The sequence below is a fragment of the Cephus cinctus genome, unplaced genomic scaffold (assembly GCF_000341935.2).
Source record: "Cephus cinctus unplaced genomic scaffold, Ccin1 Ccin1_scaffold0201, whole genome shotgun sequence".
Classification (NCBI taxonomy): Eukaryota; Metazoa; Arthropoda; class Insecta; order Hymenoptera; family Cephidae; genus Cephus; species Cephus cinctus.
The window spans coordinates 109,632-126,446 of NW_014332921.1; the positions used below are offsets into that span (position 1 = coordinate 109,632).

Sequence of the window (16,815 nt, forward strand, 5' to 3'; positions counted from 1 at the left end):
TTTATAATACAAAACTATATTTTATTAAAAATAAAAAATATATATGTATCAACAATGTATACAAATTAGTTCAGCAATGCATATGCATATACACTAATAGGTACACGTGGTTTTCCAAAAGGAATATATAGATTTCGACTAGGTAATAGCAAATCATATTATTTTCAAGTATGCTTCTTTCTAATCTGTCGATTAAACAAACATTACTGTATAGTATCGTTCTTATCTGACTAAAAGTTGTTTCAATTTTTTTATCTCTTGACGGTTCGTTGATCTCGAATTATTCACAAGGAGTATAAAGATCTAACGAATACGTACAATTTTAGAATCAAAGTTCCGTAGCAAAGGCCACAGTGATACGAGATATATTTTTAAGAATATTGTTTGTATATCTTATTTTAAAAAATTTAATATATTGAAAATAGTTGTACTATTATTTTTTTAAATGCGATGAAATAAAATAAATAACAATGACACAAGTCTGTATAAAATTTCTTAGTCACCGTCAAACACTGCGCGTGAAACAATAATAACAAGAACCACCCTAAGATACTATTTATAAATTAAAAATTAAATAACACCCAATATAGTCTCAGTTAATAAGAACCAATTCCATTCTAATTCCCGATAAAGTTAATTAATTCGGAATGTGATCGGGTCATTAAACAGCGTAAAATAACGGTAAACAATAATAATCTAATTGACGTATTTGTCTCGCAACTTTATGCGTAAAATTTTTCCAGATGGATTCTTCGGTATACTGTCCACCAGCGTCACGCCACCTGCAAATGAAAATAAACGATAAAATAATAATATAAATAGTACAATTATTTTTTCACCTCGTGATACATTTACGCTAATAAGTCATCAAACAACAAACCCCGTAAATGCTTGTACTCGGCGACTCTCGTATTTACAAAATTTTTTATATCCTCCTCGGAAGGTTTTCGGCCCGATTTTGGAAGTACGAAGGCCTTAGGAACTTCACCGTATCTTGAGTCGGGAATCCCGATGACAGCAGCTTCCTCGATGTCTTTATGCGTCCTAAGTAATTCTTCAATTTCGGCCGGAGGTACCTAAAAAAAAAACGATTAAATTTAATTTCCAAAAAAAAAAGATATACGTTTTTTCGGAAAAAAAATAACGTTGCACAATGTGAAAATCTAACCTGGAAACCTTTGACCTTGATAAGCTCCTTCAATCTGTCGCTGATATAGAAATCAAAATCTTCATCGAAATACGCAATATCGCCAGTCTTAAGCCAACCCCCCTCTATAATAGTTTCCTTGGTCGCTGCTTCATTTTTATAATAACCCTTCATAACGTGCGGTCCTTTTATCAGTAATTCGCCCGATTTTCCTGGTTCTGATATATCAACATTGGTAATTGGATCGACAAGACGAATAGAGCTGCCACACAATACTTCGCCTATACTGCCGTATTTGTCTTCTCTCCAATTAAATAAAGCGACTGGTGAAGTTTCCGTTAGTCCATAACCTAAAAATACAAAAATATGGATCACACCCATCGAACGTTTTGAAAATAAAAAAAATATTTTTCCTTTTCTTCTTTTTACGTACCATTACCAAAATGCAATGTTGACCGAAGGGATTGAAATTTTTCGTAAAATCTATCAACATCCGATTTGCCCAATGGCGCAGCGCCGGATATCACGCATTGTACATGGTCCAGGTAATTTGGTTTTATCAGAGGTGACGCGGTAAGAAACAAAATAATAGGAGGTGCGCATAACAATGTGGTAGTCTATAAAACAATAATCATAATTTCATATAATTTTTTCATTCCACACAATACAATGACCTTCTATTGGAATCTGACATATGACGCTATGACATCTGGTGGCAAAAAATGGAACTTGTCTAAAGGTACATGTTGGCAGATGCTGTTCATTGTGTACACTCAACGTCAATAATTTTTTGGTCCCGAAACCTATTTTTATGTAATTTAAATGGACAAATTAAATCGGTAAGTCCCGGTATCAATGACGTTTGTGTATTTATATTCGTCGAACGAAAATCTCGTATTTGCATAAAAATATTTTCAAATTTTACAAGAATTTTAATCTAAAAATTTAATCCGATCTATTGCACTAATTTTAAAAGAGCATACACTCCGATCTCATATTGACTAACTCACACGTAAATTCCTCCCACATGTCAGATTCCAATATCTTGAAAATATTATTTTCACCTACTTTATATTTAGCTAATACAGATGCAAATAATTCTGGTGTAAACTTCGGTAAGGTGACTAATCTCGAGCCTATTGATAACCTCGTGCACATAATTGCATTCATACCATATATATGAAATAAAGGTAGTACGCTTGGTATGACTTCTTGAAAAGAATCTAAAAACAAAAAAAAATATGACAAACAACGAATTTTCACGGAAAAATAATAGCTCAACAGAAGCCGATGCATTGACTTCTTATACCCGGTCGTTCAAATCAAACGTATCACCTGCACTGAAAATGGAAGTGCATAATGAAGCGTGTTTTCCCTATCCTAAGGATCGAAATAAAAATACTACCATATAAACTTTCACAGTAGTCACTTTTTACAGATTTACAAATGTCTTACTTTTACATTGGATTACGTTAAAATAACAGTACACTTCCAAGTGTGTTAAAAGTGACTACCATATATAGAATAGGAAATAACACAGTTCGTTACGTACTTGAATTTTCGGTATAACATGGTTTTACCATAAGAATCGAATGGGCGCTCCAATTTAACTTGGAGTACGTTTATGCTGAATCACCCAGTATATATTATTCTAATAAAGCGTACAAATAAATCAAAAAATTTTATCTAATATTACCATACCTGTCGCTTTATTCCAAAAAATTCCCTCTGGTACTGTATTACGAACCATCATTATGTTTCTAACAAGATTTCGATGGGTGAGCATTACCCCTTTTGGCAAACCAGTGGTACCACTAGAATAAGGTAAAGCTGCCACATCTTCGTCAGACCAAGTTCTCTCAGGTAACGACGGTAAGGATTTGCCCTTGGTTATAAGATCCTTAAAAAAAAACAGGTCAGGTTATGCAATTTAATATTTAATTTTTTTTCAAATTTAATTCAATTAATTTTACCTGAAACGGTATGGTACCTGTTGGTATAGGCTGGACACCATCGTCCACTACTACCACCGGGATTTTTCCAAGATTACTATTACCTATAGCTGCAAGAACCGTTGGCGCTATCTCGGCAGCTGTTATCACAGCTCTGGCATTACAATCTATCAGCTGCTTCGATATCTCGTCTGTACAATTAAAAAAAATTTGTTAATCAAGATCACGTAATCCGCAATTAAACATTGTAGCACATGGTTACGTATATCAGGGATCACGTGGGTAAGCATTATCAAGCAAGACAATATACTTTATACCATGGTACCTTTGTATCTTGCATGCATACATACTATATATAGTTGACTATTCAAAGATAAGGTTAGTGCAAAAAATTGTTTTTATAAGTTTAACGTTTTTCAAACTAATGAAATATAACTTTTCAAAAGACGTATATTGCACGTTTATTTCATTCAGTTTAGCCAATCAGTGTGTATCGTGCTTTAAATTGATAATGTTATTATTATGTTCGCATGCAGCAAATTATAATGGAAAAGCTTAATATAATTATTTATTGTTATAGTATTTCAATGGAATCGTCAAACGCAACTGCACTCACATACTGTATATTGAAAATTTACTGTCGTCACGATAAGACCAGCTTCGGACGCTCCAAGAAAGGCAACTGCAGTTTCCGGTAGATTTGGCAGTATCACTGCCACTACGTCTCCAACTTTCAGGCCGATGTTTCGCAAACTTCTTGCTACGTAATTCGAAGAGTCCCTTGCTTGGGCGTACGTGTACTTTCTGCCCGTCTCTCCACATTCCTGCAATGCATACGTAAATGTCAAAATTATAATAAATCAAAATTAAATTTAAAAAATTACAGCTGACAGTGACGTATTTCATGAAGAAAAATATAAATGTTCAAATGTGAACTATGACCTGGTGATTCGAAAATGAACTTTTAATAAAAATTTTTATATTTTTTTTCAAAATTTCGTCAAGTTCAAATGGATGATTTGGATTTACAAAAAATGTTTGTGTCATCAACAACGATTTGCTATTTTATTATTAACGGTCTGGTTGACTGTGATCAACAATTTAATCGAGTTGATTCATACCCGGTCCAAAGGTCACTGAAAATTGTATTGTACGCACTCGAACTTATGATCTTGATTCATCAATCAAATTAATTTGGTCTCGCCGATTGAGCTTACTCACCAGTGCTATCTTATTGGCGAATTTTTCGACATCCTTCCACACGTATTCCGATAAAGTTGAAGTCGATAACGGCAAATTGCCAGGGGAACCTGGTATAATTTTTTCACCATTGGGTCCATCCACAATTTTGATCTTACGTTCAACTGCAGTCGACGCGCATCTAAGCGACGACCTTAACAACTCGATGCCAGTTTTCAGTGTGTTATTCAGTCGCTGGCTCCTTCGTATAAAGATAGCCATTGTTAATTAGATGATATCGGATAACGTTAATTAATAAATAAAAAAATTGCCGATATCAATTAACAAAAATTTTTCCCCCGGCACTCAGTGTCAATTGTCATCCGTATTCGTAATCTGAAAAAAACATATGAAAAAAATTTTCAATTAAAAATACATACACTAATCAGCAATTAATACGATTATGAGGTAATCGATAATTAACGATAGTTCATTATTCCGAAGAAAGCATCAATGTCATATAAACTTCACACTGCCGTCGAAAAGCTTCCAGCAATTCCTAAAACTGAACTCAAATCCGTTTTTCCTCAGTTTTATTCGGGCAGCATTCGATTAAATGATATTCACGATTTTTTTTATAGAAAAAACTGTATTCCCCCTTCGCTTTTATGTTTTCAAAAAAAATTAAAAATCTCACTGTCAGTTTTTTTCGGGCAGCATTCGATTAAATGATATTCACGATTTTTTTTTTAGAAAAAAGTGTATTCCCCCTTCCCTTATATGTTTTCAAAAAAAGAAATTAAAAATCTCACTGTCGGACGTCATATCACTCCCTTCTGAAGACCAGGCTCTAATAATGCCAAAGCACGCAGTGGAATTTTTCAAGTCATTTCCAAAACAGACGACCAGTCATTAGTAGGTATTAATATCAAAAATTAATAAAACATTTACTGCATCGGAAATCCAAACGCGATTTAATGAAATTCATGAGAAACAGATATTACCAAGTACTGTCAAGGATCGCTTGCACAGAACCTGCCTTTGGGACAGAGTTTCTACTGAAAAATCAATTTTACAGCGCGGAAATAGGAACAGGAGGTTTCGATGGGTTGAAATGCTGGGTCACTCAAGATTAAAAACACGATTTTACGAACCGACGTTTAACTTTAATTTTTCTCAGTTTAAACACTTGTCCGAAAACTTTTCGACGTCAGTGTACATAGATAAATGATTTATCGATGACGTTTGTCCTTCTTCTTTAAATTTATTTTCTTATCGGTCAATAATTCGTCATACTTAAGAATTTTTTAGTGTCGCGGTTGTTACGGTTAAAAAATACAACGACGATTTTTTCAAATAATCCATATACATATTGTTGTTTAGTTAAGATTACTCGTGTCTGGAGATTAGGCATATTTTTCTTTACAAAAATCTTCAAAGATATCTTCCTCGCAGTATGTACAATCTCAAACGCGATAGCACATTACGCGAACAACTTGTTTGTCGTTAAGGCAATAATCACGAAGATATAAAATAATGATAATGAAATGTATAATTATATGGACCAATTAGCACTCACTATATTCACGTAATATATCGATAGCTTTTTCAAAATCTAATTATACGATTTGCCCTGTTAAGTTCAGGGATAAGTCAACACGTCGATATGGTTCTAATGACGTATTAATAAAAAATTTTATAAAAATCTTTTTATCAATGTTCACTTATGTTTTTATTCATACAAAATTTTTTACCCGTGAGTTTATCGATGAAAACCTGTTTGCTGATAATACCATTTATAAAACAGTTTTTACTGACGATGCATTTGCATTCCAATGCGATACGATTATATGCGTGATCCTTAACCCTTAAACGCTAACGTGACCCGAGCTAATGACATTTTCTCAATACCGTTAATCCATTCCGACCTCGAAAGTGAGACTACTTATTTTAAGATCGAATATCAAAGTTTCCTAATTAGCAATCACGTATCTTGATTTCATAATTACATTTAACTGTACTCGAAATACTAATTGTTATCGTCGTACCCATATCAGTCGAATCTCGATCATTTTGATTTTGATGAATTAATATTTTACTTCATCTGTAGAATGAATTTATAGTATAAATACACTACGTTTTTTGTACGTATGTTTATAGTATATCATATAGGCCTTATCTACGTACATGCATATTATCAATCTATGCAAAATAAATTCAAGATTCGTAACAAAGCAAAAGATTTGGTCAATCAAGTTAACACTAAATCTTCCAACGACGGGTCATTTGACTCTTTTAAAGCCAAAAATACATTTATACAAAAATATTGTTGTGTTTAGTATTAAAACTCTATTAATTAAGTGGCACGATGATCAATAAACAATTATATATGTATATGTATATAATTATATGTGTATACTGCCAGTAGAAATTGATTTATTTTTTTTGTATTATCGTATAATTTAAAAATAGAGATTATAATAACGGATTTTTCGTTGATAAAAAAATAAATTTCAATCATCATAGCAAAGATCAATTATTTTAAATAGAATATTATTTGGAAATATTAATAAAGCTAATAATAAATACAGTCACTAAATCGCCAAATTTTATCAAAAATTATCCACACGTAATTTTCACATACGTATAAATGCAGTAACGCCCGTAAGCTCAAATTCAAACTGTATTACTCTCAAAAATACCCGTAATTCTTTAATAAGGTCTTAAAAGAAAAATATACCAAATACACTAAAACGAAATGAAGTAAAAAAATAAACGGTCGATTTATAAAAAAATTCTCAAACGTCATCTAAACGTCTGTATGTATGACGTAAGCGTAATTGACTTAGATACAAAAATACGATAAGATGTAATTATGACATTTCGAATGTACTTCGATCTTGGCGGGAGACTCTAACAAACAATCCCGAGGACTTCGTACCGTAAAACCGCATTGACGTCATCCCAAGATATCTCAAATGGCTTCTACGTTAAGAGAAGTAGTGCCACTTAATGAACGTAACTTAATTCGCGTACAACGTTGTGAATGCAGTTTTATATTTCAAAGAAACTATCAAGACAAAAGAAGAGTGAAGGAGAAAGAGAATGAAAAATTTGATAATAAAACAAAAAAATATACATATATACATACATTTCTGGTTAAACGTATTGTATCCAATTGAATACACTTATATTTCTTTACTAATGCGTATTTTCATACACCAGGTATATCCACGGCCTACATGTGGCCTTGCCTTTAGCTAAATGCCACAAATAAATACCATAGTCAGTAACTCACTGTTACATTGACAATTTCCTTTCAGATGAATACACGTAATATTCCTGTCACGTAACATTTTCAAGTGTATGTTTAAAGAACACTTTGCGCCTCCCCCTCCTCACCAATCATATTCGTGAATGAACAGAAAACACCAATCCGAGGCTGCACTTTCTAGTATGTATTTACTATTAAAAATATATATATATATAGCAAACCTGTGTAATATCGAATGGCTGTCTTCGCTTTTGATCCTGTTGTTCTTTACCCGGCTTTATCCTCTTTCTTTAATCCATTGGCACTGAGAGAACACGAAAAATATTCTTGCACTGTCTTATTGTATATTTTTGTAAAAATTTCAAAAAACCTACTGCACTCGTGAAACCGGTTCCGCTCGACACTGACAGAATCACGAACAAACTATTTAACTTCTGGTCGGTACATTTCACTATAGTCCCCACTACCTTGGTCTCCCTCATACACACCTATAGGGTGACTTGCAAATAGGTAATCTTTGATCCTCGATTCGAACTGATAGCGGAACGTCGTGTTTTGTACATATGAGCATTTCTTCATAATTTATCGTATGCATTGAAATTGAAAAATATATCGATAAGAAATAATTACTTTTTTATGTTTTGATAACAATTTTTTATATTAATTAGTAAACTGTAAAGAATTACCTTTGAAGCGTAGAATGACGTAAGTATTAGAATACGCAGACGTTGAACAATAATTAATGGAATGATGGTAATGTCACAAGTTTTAATCGTTGTTATGTATACTATATACAGTCGTTGATTGTAAATTTGTCAATTAATTATCTAAGAATTTTTGTTATTCTCAAGTCCTCGCTTAACATTACAATTTTGTCACCTTCGCCTCTGTCGATATACCACAAACCGTTAAAAGTTTCATGACTTATTCGCCGAAGCTATAAAACTTGTAAAACCGTAAGAACGAACCATTTTGTTTCTATGGCTCCAGCCGCTTTACGATGAACCGAGATGGTCCAGTCCGACTACGTGCAACTTCACAGCCGAATGAGATAAATCGGTCACAGATCGTTTTACTTGGACTATGTAGTACATGGCCTAGGAATAAAAGTTACAACGGTTAGGAACACTGTTTTGATCGATTTAAGGGCCGCTCCTGACATCTGGTGGAGTTTTTGTAACTAAGTACTGACTTGGCCTACTTTGCTGTACGAGCAATTCTAGTTTACTACTTTACTACGGTTGCTACTGCAATCCCAACATACAGTATTAGCTGGGAAATATACGGTACGAGTTACCTGCTAAGTGAGGAGAAAATTTTGAATACATTTTTCGTGAATTTATTGTGGGCGACTTTTTATAAATATTGAATACCAAGTCGACTTAATTATGACTCGTGAAAATTCTGTTTTGCCAACGGAACAATGATGTTAATGCTTGCGCTGGTAATTAACAGGAATAATGAGAATTTAATCGGTACTTTGGAAAGTGTTACGAAATTGCTTGATTGGCTTTGTCGATAATTTCGAATGAAAGTGAAAAAAAATTTTATTGAACCTCCGGCAGTGTTAAGATTGACGGTTGAAGGTGCCGCGACGGTTCTCAAAAATTCGTTTCTTTTACGTCGTTGCTGACATATAATTTTTCAAAAGAATTGTAATCCGTGACAATGCTTTTTCAAAATTCACAGTTAATCGTGATGCTCGTACTCATTTTGACTGTTTACCAAATCCATTCGACACGTCGTAAGTGAATTTCTGTTAAAAAAAAAAAAGCAATATTTACAAAATGGTATAAAAATCAACACTTTTCTTGGGGGGGATTTTCAGAACATCGCAGTTCGACGAAACCAAATTTTAGTAAGTACATTTTGAAATTTTTTTTTTCCAAAATTAATTCTCGTCTCTTCAACAGAATTTGCCCCAGCATCAAATCGTCGTTATAGTAAGTCAAATTTTCGCGCCTCAAAATACCCCTAGATGTGCGTTATCGTTATCAGCTGTGAAAAACTTAAAAATGTTCTATTCCCAGGAAAGCTGGAAAACCAGGAAGCCTCGATCGACGTCGGCAATGTAATTTCCATCGTGATACCAAACAACCCTCACGAGATGTTAAACGTGGAGCAACTCACGGAAGACTTCAGGAATGAATTGGAGCGCATAAAGAAACAAAGTAGCGTAAAAAAATTTCAGCACGGATTGATAACACTAAGAAAAGTCCTACCGGAGTTATCGCCGGAAGAGAAGCGCAAAGCATTGCCATGGTTGCGTAAAATATTAAAGATGAAACAATTAGAGGGAAAAAATCCAACGAATAAAAATCGTCGCGATCAAGATTCCAACAATGATAACATTGATAACAAAGATAACGAAGATTTCGAAAATAAACAGCAAATCAATAGAGGAAAGCACAAGTCTATACGTTCGGGCAATACCGAGAGGAAAGACGAGAGCGACGACTTAGATTCCGAGGAACCGGAAGTGGCCGTTACGGAATCGCCACGTCAAGTAGTTGAGAATTATTCGATAAGCCCAATAATAACGCAACCCCCCACCCCTCAAACTTATATTCCGCAAGATTATAATTCACCCCCGATGTCAGAATTTGTCACGCCAGCCGACTACATAGTCAATCATAATTTTCCAGCGGTTTCCAGTTTCAAAAATGGTGGGCCCGTGGGACTCTTTAAGGTCCTAAATCAACCGCTGTACGACGAAACAGATAAGAGACAGAAAAATATACCCAAGGAAGTTCGCATACCTAAGAGCACTTCGTCCAATGAGAATCTTGAGGTTGTTGCCGAAAGGGATGCTTTCAAGGACGCCGATTTCGATCGCAATGCGCGGCTGGTTAACGATTTGGCCAGAATTGCGGAACAATTGGCGAATTTTCGAGCCAATGAGAATCCGCCCGCAGGCTATCTCGATCAGCTGACGCCTTCTGCTAGGAACGACTTGGCCGCTGCTGCTGCGCAGCCATTGAATATAAACTCGTCCGAAGACTTGCGATCAAATGCGTCCGTGGTTGTTAACGAGCCTAAGAGACTTCCGGAAATATCCGCAGATTTGATCGTGTACGATTATGTTCCAAACAAGGATACGAATGACAAGCGCAATGGTTTTTATCTGCCCTCGTGAAGATTTATGCTTTGAAAATTTGTATTTACCGTTTTGAACGTTACTCTAAGTATAATTCGTTGGAATGTTTATTATATCTTCGCTGTCTCTATAATTCAGATACGAGTTACAATTAATTGATCTGTGTATTGATTGGTATTAATCGATAGACTGTTTCTTTATATTTGACTATGTATTATTACTCGACTATTTTATAAAGTTAATCAATCGAATAAACGAAACAGGGAAATTATATTTGTCGATTTATCGATCGCTATTCAATGCGATTACAAATTACCGGATCTTTCAATTATTTTATATTTAAAAATTATCTTCGATTCTAATTTTAAGTCTTGCCGAATTACGCGTCAGCCGAACAAATTATTTATCTATCTCAAAAGAAAAATATAATTTTAGACATCTGGCCTCTTACGAAATTCTAACTCGTTAGATCACACGAACACATTTTTTTTCGTGCCAAAAAATAATTCGAAAGTGTAATTTCATTATTTTACGTAAAAAACAAGGTCAAAGACAACATATAAAAATAATTATAGACAAATTTTAATAATTCCTTATAAATATTACAAATTTACATTAATTCCATTTCTGATACAAAATTCCTTATTAATTATTTCTAAATGACTATCCTAATCATCCGAAGCAACACGTGCACGATAATCGATCTTTTGACGATTCAATGACTTTTCAATATAATCGTTAATGGTATTTACAAATAATCGTCCATTGAATTTTCCACAGATTTTTTAATAATTTTTTTCGTCAATCTTCGTCAACGTCATCTAACGCATATTAGAATGTCGCATCGCTGCAATGCAAACCACATGCATCTATACCATAAGAGCGGCGCTTGCGCGGCGACCCGCTGCCGAAGGAGCGTCGAAAGCGAACCCGGCGCCGCTGCAGTAGACCTTATTGATCTGTCAACACAGTTTGGCCGTTTTAACGAAAAACCTTCAGTATCCAAGAGTTCCTTCTTTTCGAAATATACACGAGGATATCCAAAAAGTGCTTCTAGAGTGCAGTGAGTGGACACGAGTCAAAAATATTGTGGGTGTCAAAATTATCGGGCTTATTCCCATAATCCATCCCGATCGTCAATATCCTGTGTCTTATCAATTATCAACCACAGTACCAACCCCCCAATCCGACATAAAAAAAAATAAATCCGGAATAAAAAAATATTTCCTGACAAATTTAACCAACCGGAAATCAACGTTTTGTGTAAAATTGTTGCGTACTATATACAATATTTTATTTATATATTTTATCAACGGCATGTCAGCTGCTTTAATATCTACGTCAATGTGTTCCCGCTTATCAATGTGGCTTTTATTAATAATTTATAAAGTTGTTCCACTATATAAGTAACATCTAATTTTAGATGAATCAAAGATATACTATTTTATTCACTCAGTAATACGAAGTGTCAAGAATATTGCTAATCACTGTTTTCACGTAATTGTCAAAATTGATAAGAAGAATTTTTATTCAATTTCGCATATGTTTATATTATATATATATTGTTGATTAAACATATACAGAATATTATTATGCACGTTTACACACACGCGATCCTCAGCTGGTATTACAGTTTATTCAATTATTGAATATCGTGCCAGTTACGCATACGCTGTTATGCCAATATATATATACACATATATATATATATATATATATATATATATATATATATATGAATAACAAAATTGAAAATTCTTGACTAATAGGCAATTTCGCGATAGCGCAGGAAGTTTCTATAATTTATGTTACGTTTCGTGTAATTTCTCGCGTTATGGCAATCCTCATAGGGCCATTCTACATCAAGTCTTTTAGTGCTACTCGAAGCAAGCTAAGCGGCTAACTGTCTAAATATACCGAAGCCACAGGAGTCCGTGAACGTTAGGTCGAGCTCACACGCAGCGACACATAAAGTGTTATGTAAATTAAAATAAAATTTATTGATGCAATTAAAAATTAAAAGTTAAACAAATTTGATCCAGTTGAAATACTTTTCACAGCTAATGCTTATTGACGTTGTGTGTATTTTGAAAATATTTTAGTCCTCTCATTAGTAATATAAAAATATACAAATACGCTCAAATGCCAGGATCTCAAAACACTTTTATTCGCGTTCAATTGTTTTATTCAAAGATACAAACGTTTTTTTTTTTTTGAAATTTTAAAACGATTGACACCGATGTGATTTTGGTGTGAATACCGCATAATCTTGATATACTAGTAAACCTTATTTTTTCAGTCTTCACGAAGAATAACGATGAATGAGGAAAAATAAACGAAAATAATTATTTGTCTTGTCTTTGCGTAAGAGACACAATGAAAATTTGAAAAAAGGGCACTATAGACGAATCAGTTAAATTTTCGAAAATAATTTTTTAATTAGTATCTACTTGAAAAATTGATATTTTTTTCTAGTCTAAGAAAAAAAAATTCAAAACGAAATTCTTTGCTTCATATCAAAATTTATCGGCTACTCAAAAATCTACGATGCTAACCTAATTTTCTCTTTTTCTTCCTATTTTCAGACCAAATTAAGCATTACGATATCGAACATTATTGCTTAAAAATGTTTGAATCGTGATCCGACGTTTTGTAAAATGAAGCTAAAGTGGGAATCTTAGCGCAGCCAAAAATACAAGAAGGACTTTTGCAAAGAGTACTTCGTCATCGGTATACAAAGGAAACTGTTAAAGGTAACTAATCGTGGCGATTGCATAACCGAAGAAACCCTTCTTCGAAATTTCCACGTCATCAGATAATAACTTAATTTATTTAACAATTCGATTTTACGGAGAAAAAAGCCAAAGTATACCCATATCGTAATAAATCGATAAAATTTTCCAAAAAATACATAATTATCCGAAATTTATCCAAATCATTCTCAATCGAAGGCTACTAATCATAATATAAAAAAAAATTAAAATTACCAAATAATCGATTGTCCAATTTTTACTATGCTGAAGCAAAATGATAATAATGCCTTAGAAGTCATAATATTCAGAACTATCAAAAATTCAAAACCAGAGCTTTACGCAATTGAAGGTATTTACGTTAGGTTAATTTTCGAATCAAATGCATCCCCCTTTTTTTCTAAATTTATTCACCAACCATGAGTCATTTTTCTCAATACACAAAATATTCGTCATTCATCTAATCAGCATACTGATAGGCTTGCACCGATAACCCCAAATTTATCTTATACGCATATATATATCTACTTAGTGAACACGTGTAAAAATGTACCGCCATACTGTTTGCGCCATCTGTATTGAAGATAAGTTCTTGATATATATTTGTACCAAATATATATATATATATATATACATATCTACAAATGCTCACTAACGTTTACCTTTATTATTAAGAATGCCGCAAACACAAATACCAGAATTCACGTGCGAAAAAAAAAGAAACCCAGAAAATACAAAAATAAATATAGATCTTAATAATTGACTGGTTCACAGCGGCCGGAAACACTTGGCAGTCATCGTTAAAGCAACGGCGAGATATTTGAAGAATTAAGTGCAAGAGATATAACGATGCAATAAGAAAATCATAAAAGAAAATTGAAAAGAATTTTGGAGCAACAAAATGGCGCCAGATTACGTGATAGCGGGTGAGTATAATTCTTAATCACCAGTGGCCTTATAAAACAACAATAATAATAATCCCACATTTTTAATCTAATTTATCAAAAAGTTATCGCATTGTATATACATATATATTAATATCATTATAAAATACAATATATCACAATCGACAGAAAAAGCTATTAAAGATAGCAAGAAGAAACTTAATTATAATTAACGCTATATAATTTCTACCTTACAGTATTGGTATCCTCGTGCATTCAGATAGCGAGTCCACGATGCGCAACGCGATACAAAACCGTCGGTAAAAAATAATTTAAAAAAAGAATGAAGAAAAAAAGAGAAAATAATTTTTTGTATATTTTTATTTTAATAAACTACGAGTGCCTAACTAACTAACAATTTGTTAAGCACGTGTCCGTCGTTAATTGGTTATTAGTACTTTCGTACCTGATATTCGTATATTAACAAATCAGAGTAAAAAACATTAACATAGAGTAGTACTTGTTAATCCAATATTGCATAATGGCAATAATCCGTAAAATTTGTAAAACTAGAGTTTCTCAAGCATGCGTACCACATGTATATATATTTTCAATAAAAAAAATATATATACAGTATCACCTAAAATTTGAACTCAAAGTCAAAATTGAAAAAGCAATCAAAGTTATTTGACTGACGCCAGTTGGTTTGATTAACCCAGACACGTCGGTATGCCAGCTGCAATAACTTATAAAATTAACGCTTGTCTAAATCACTAATCAATGTTTTTCAGCGGCAATTATACTCGCGGTAGCCAACGTCTGTCATGCGGAATGTCAGAGTGAGTGATTATCAGCTAATTCAATTAATTAATATCGCATAGCGTGATCAACCGAAAAAAAAAAAAAAAAAATATGATCCCATTGAAGATAAAAAAATTCGCCTTAATTGCACGTATCTCATTAATGACCTAATTATCTCTCTTTTTTATATATATCTAAACAGCACGTTCCATTTATTGCTACGAATGCGATTCCTGGACGGATCTCAGGTGTAAGGATCCGTTTAATTATACGGCACTGCCAAGAGATCAGCCGCCACTGTTAACTTGTAACGGATGCTGCGTGAAGATGGTGCGGAATGAAAAATCTCGTAAGTTTATTTATAAATTTATTATATTTTATTTTTCCATCTTTTTTTTTATCGTCCGCTTACGTCATTATTATAAATATTTATATATTTATTTTTTACTTGTCATGTGTGTTCATATAGGTATATATATATATATATATTTCATATGCGTTTTTATATGATTCCGCAGCGCTCGAGAGCGTACGAAGAATGTGCACCTCCCAGCTTCAGATAAACTTATTCATGGTGGACCACGTGTGCATGATGGAAAGTACCGGCACTGGTCACATGTGCTTCTGTGAGGAAGATATGTGCAATCGTGTCCCTCCGTCCTCGTGCTCGAATCCTTTACTCCTCCTGAGCCTTGCTACAGTCATCGGCGTCCTTAACCTATTCAGAAATCCTGGCTTGCTTGGTAGGTCGCTGTTATGATTACGTTGTTAGTGATTCTTCACCCGTAGAATCTTTTATATTTTCTTTTTTTTTTTTTTTAGTGGCTAGGAAAGCAAGGGACGAGAAGAGTCGTGATGGGACGGAATGGATAAATGAAATAATTTTTGGATTTTTTTTTTAGTGAAAAAAAAATTGGTGCCTCCGCTGTAGCAATTTCGATGGATAATTGTGGATATTGAGTTACTTGAGATTTCTTATTTCTCATTGTGTCCCATCTCGTCTTTCTGCGCTCGGGTTAAATTCAATTAGTCGTTCAGCTAAATTTTCAATATATTTAGAGATTTTAATCCAGTGCGGGGAGTCATTAATTATTTCTATACTCAGCGTAGAAGTTGATAAAGAGATTGTGGTATTGTATGAGCATGATTTCGTGACAGTTAATTATTATTATTTTTATTCATTTTTTTTTATCAATTTTTGAATAATCTGAGACTGTACAGAAGATAGTTTTTTTTTAATACCAAATTTTGTTATTCACAAATTTGGATTTTTACTTGTCACGTTTTTCGTGCTCATTCGAAATATTTCCGTCGTCTGATCGTCTTGATTTGAATTATCCAAAAAAAAACCTCAATTAAGCCACGAGATTAAAACGTCAAAAATCAAGAGATCGGGTGATCAGTGCGGAAACGTTAATATCCACTCGAGTCACAATGTGAGAGAAATAGAAACAAAAAAAGAAGAGAAGACCAAAAAAAATGGAAAAAAAATACCAAAATTAATCGTCATCAAAAGTTCCTTCACGTTTTTCTCAGAATCGAAACAATCTTCAATTACAATCATTCTATATTGTGTCGCCGTGTGAATATGAAGTTTTATTGCCTCCCGGTCATAAACCGATCTGAGTATATTAAATTATTTATCTCTTTCTCTCTCACTCGTACCAATCCAATCGCTCTCTCTCTCTCTCTCTCTCTCTCTCTCTCTCTCTCTCTCTCTCTCTCTCTCTT

At 33.5% G+C, this 16,815-nt stretch overlaps 3 protein-coding genes across 22 annotated transcripts; 2 read left to right on the forward strand and 1 right to left on the reverse strand.

Moving 5' to 3' along the window:
* LOC107264878 (4-coumarate--CoA ligase 1) lies at window positions 1-8,616 on the reverse strand. 11 transcript variants are annotated; one of them, XM_025082084.1, is made up of 12 exons: window positions 8,239-8,616; window positions 7,927-8,125; window positions 7,774-7,856; window positions 4,321-4,409; window positions 3,720-3,923; window positions 3,121-3,290; window positions 2,849-3,047; window positions 2,216-2,370; window positions 1,581-1,764; window positions 1,169-1,497; window positions 881-1,076; window positions 1-782 (listed from the first exon to the last, which is right to left on the reverse strand). In XM_025082084.1, the coding sequence occupies exons 5-12, from the start codon at window positions 3,919-3,921 to the stop codon at window positions 697-699; spliced, it is 1,521 nt and encodes a 506-aa protein (XP_024937852.1). In that variant the 5' UTR covers window positions 3,922-3,923; window positions 4,321-4,409; window positions 7,774-7,856; window positions 7,927-8,125; window positions 8,239-8,616; the 3' UTR covers window positions 1-696. The 11 variants fall into 11 exon arrangements, with proteins under 11 accessions (XP_024937852.1, XP_015589123.1, XP_024937853.1 ...); XM_015733637.2 differs by having other exon boundaries at window positions 3,716-3,923; window positions 4,321-4,674; XM_025082085.1 differs by lacking the exon at window positions 7,927-8,125.
* A 446-nt stretch (window positions 8,617-9,062) lies between these two features.
* LOC107264880 lies at window positions 9,063-10,922 on the forward strand. 2 transcript variants are annotated; one of them, XM_015733642.2, is made up of 5 exons: window positions 9,063-9,296; window positions 9,381-9,410; window positions 9,466-9,495; window positions 9,583-9,723; window positions 10,198-10,922. In XM_015733642.2, exons 1-5 carry the CDS (start codon window positions 9,221-9,223, stop codon window positions 10,686-10,688), a joined length of 768 nt encoding a protein of 255 aa, XP_015589128.1. In that variant the 5' UTR covers window positions 9,063-9,220; the 3' UTR covers window positions 10,689-10,922. The 2 variants fall into 2 exon arrangements, with proteins under 2 accessions (XP_015589128.1, XP_015589127.1); XM_015733641.2 differs by having other exon boundaries at window positions 9,078-9,296; window positions 9,583-10,922.
* Window positions 10,923-11,307: 385 nt separating this feature from the next.
* On the forward strand, window positions 11,308-16,809 carry LOC107264881 (protein quiver). Of its 9 annotated transcripts, none has more exons than XM_015733644.2 (7): window positions 11,308-11,920; window positions 13,235-13,402; window positions 14,174-14,325; window positions 14,541-14,603; window positions 15,075-15,122; window positions 15,287-15,433; window positions 15,603-16,809. In XM_015733644.2, exons 3-7 carry the CDS (start codon window positions 14,301-14,303, stop codon window positions 15,842-15,844), a joined length of 525 nt encoding a protein of 174 aa, XP_015589130.1. In that variant the 5' UTR covers window positions 11,308-11,920; window positions 13,235-13,402; window positions 14,174-14,300; the 3' UTR covers window positions 15,845-16,809. The 9 variants fall into 9 exon arrangements, with proteins under 9 accessions (XP_015589130.1, XP_015589132.1, XP_015589133.1 ...); XM_015733646.2 differs by having other exon boundaries at window positions 11,308-11,912; XM_015733647.2 differs by having other exon boundaries at window positions 11,308-11,738.
* Window positions 16,810-16,815: the final 6 nt, after the last annotated feature.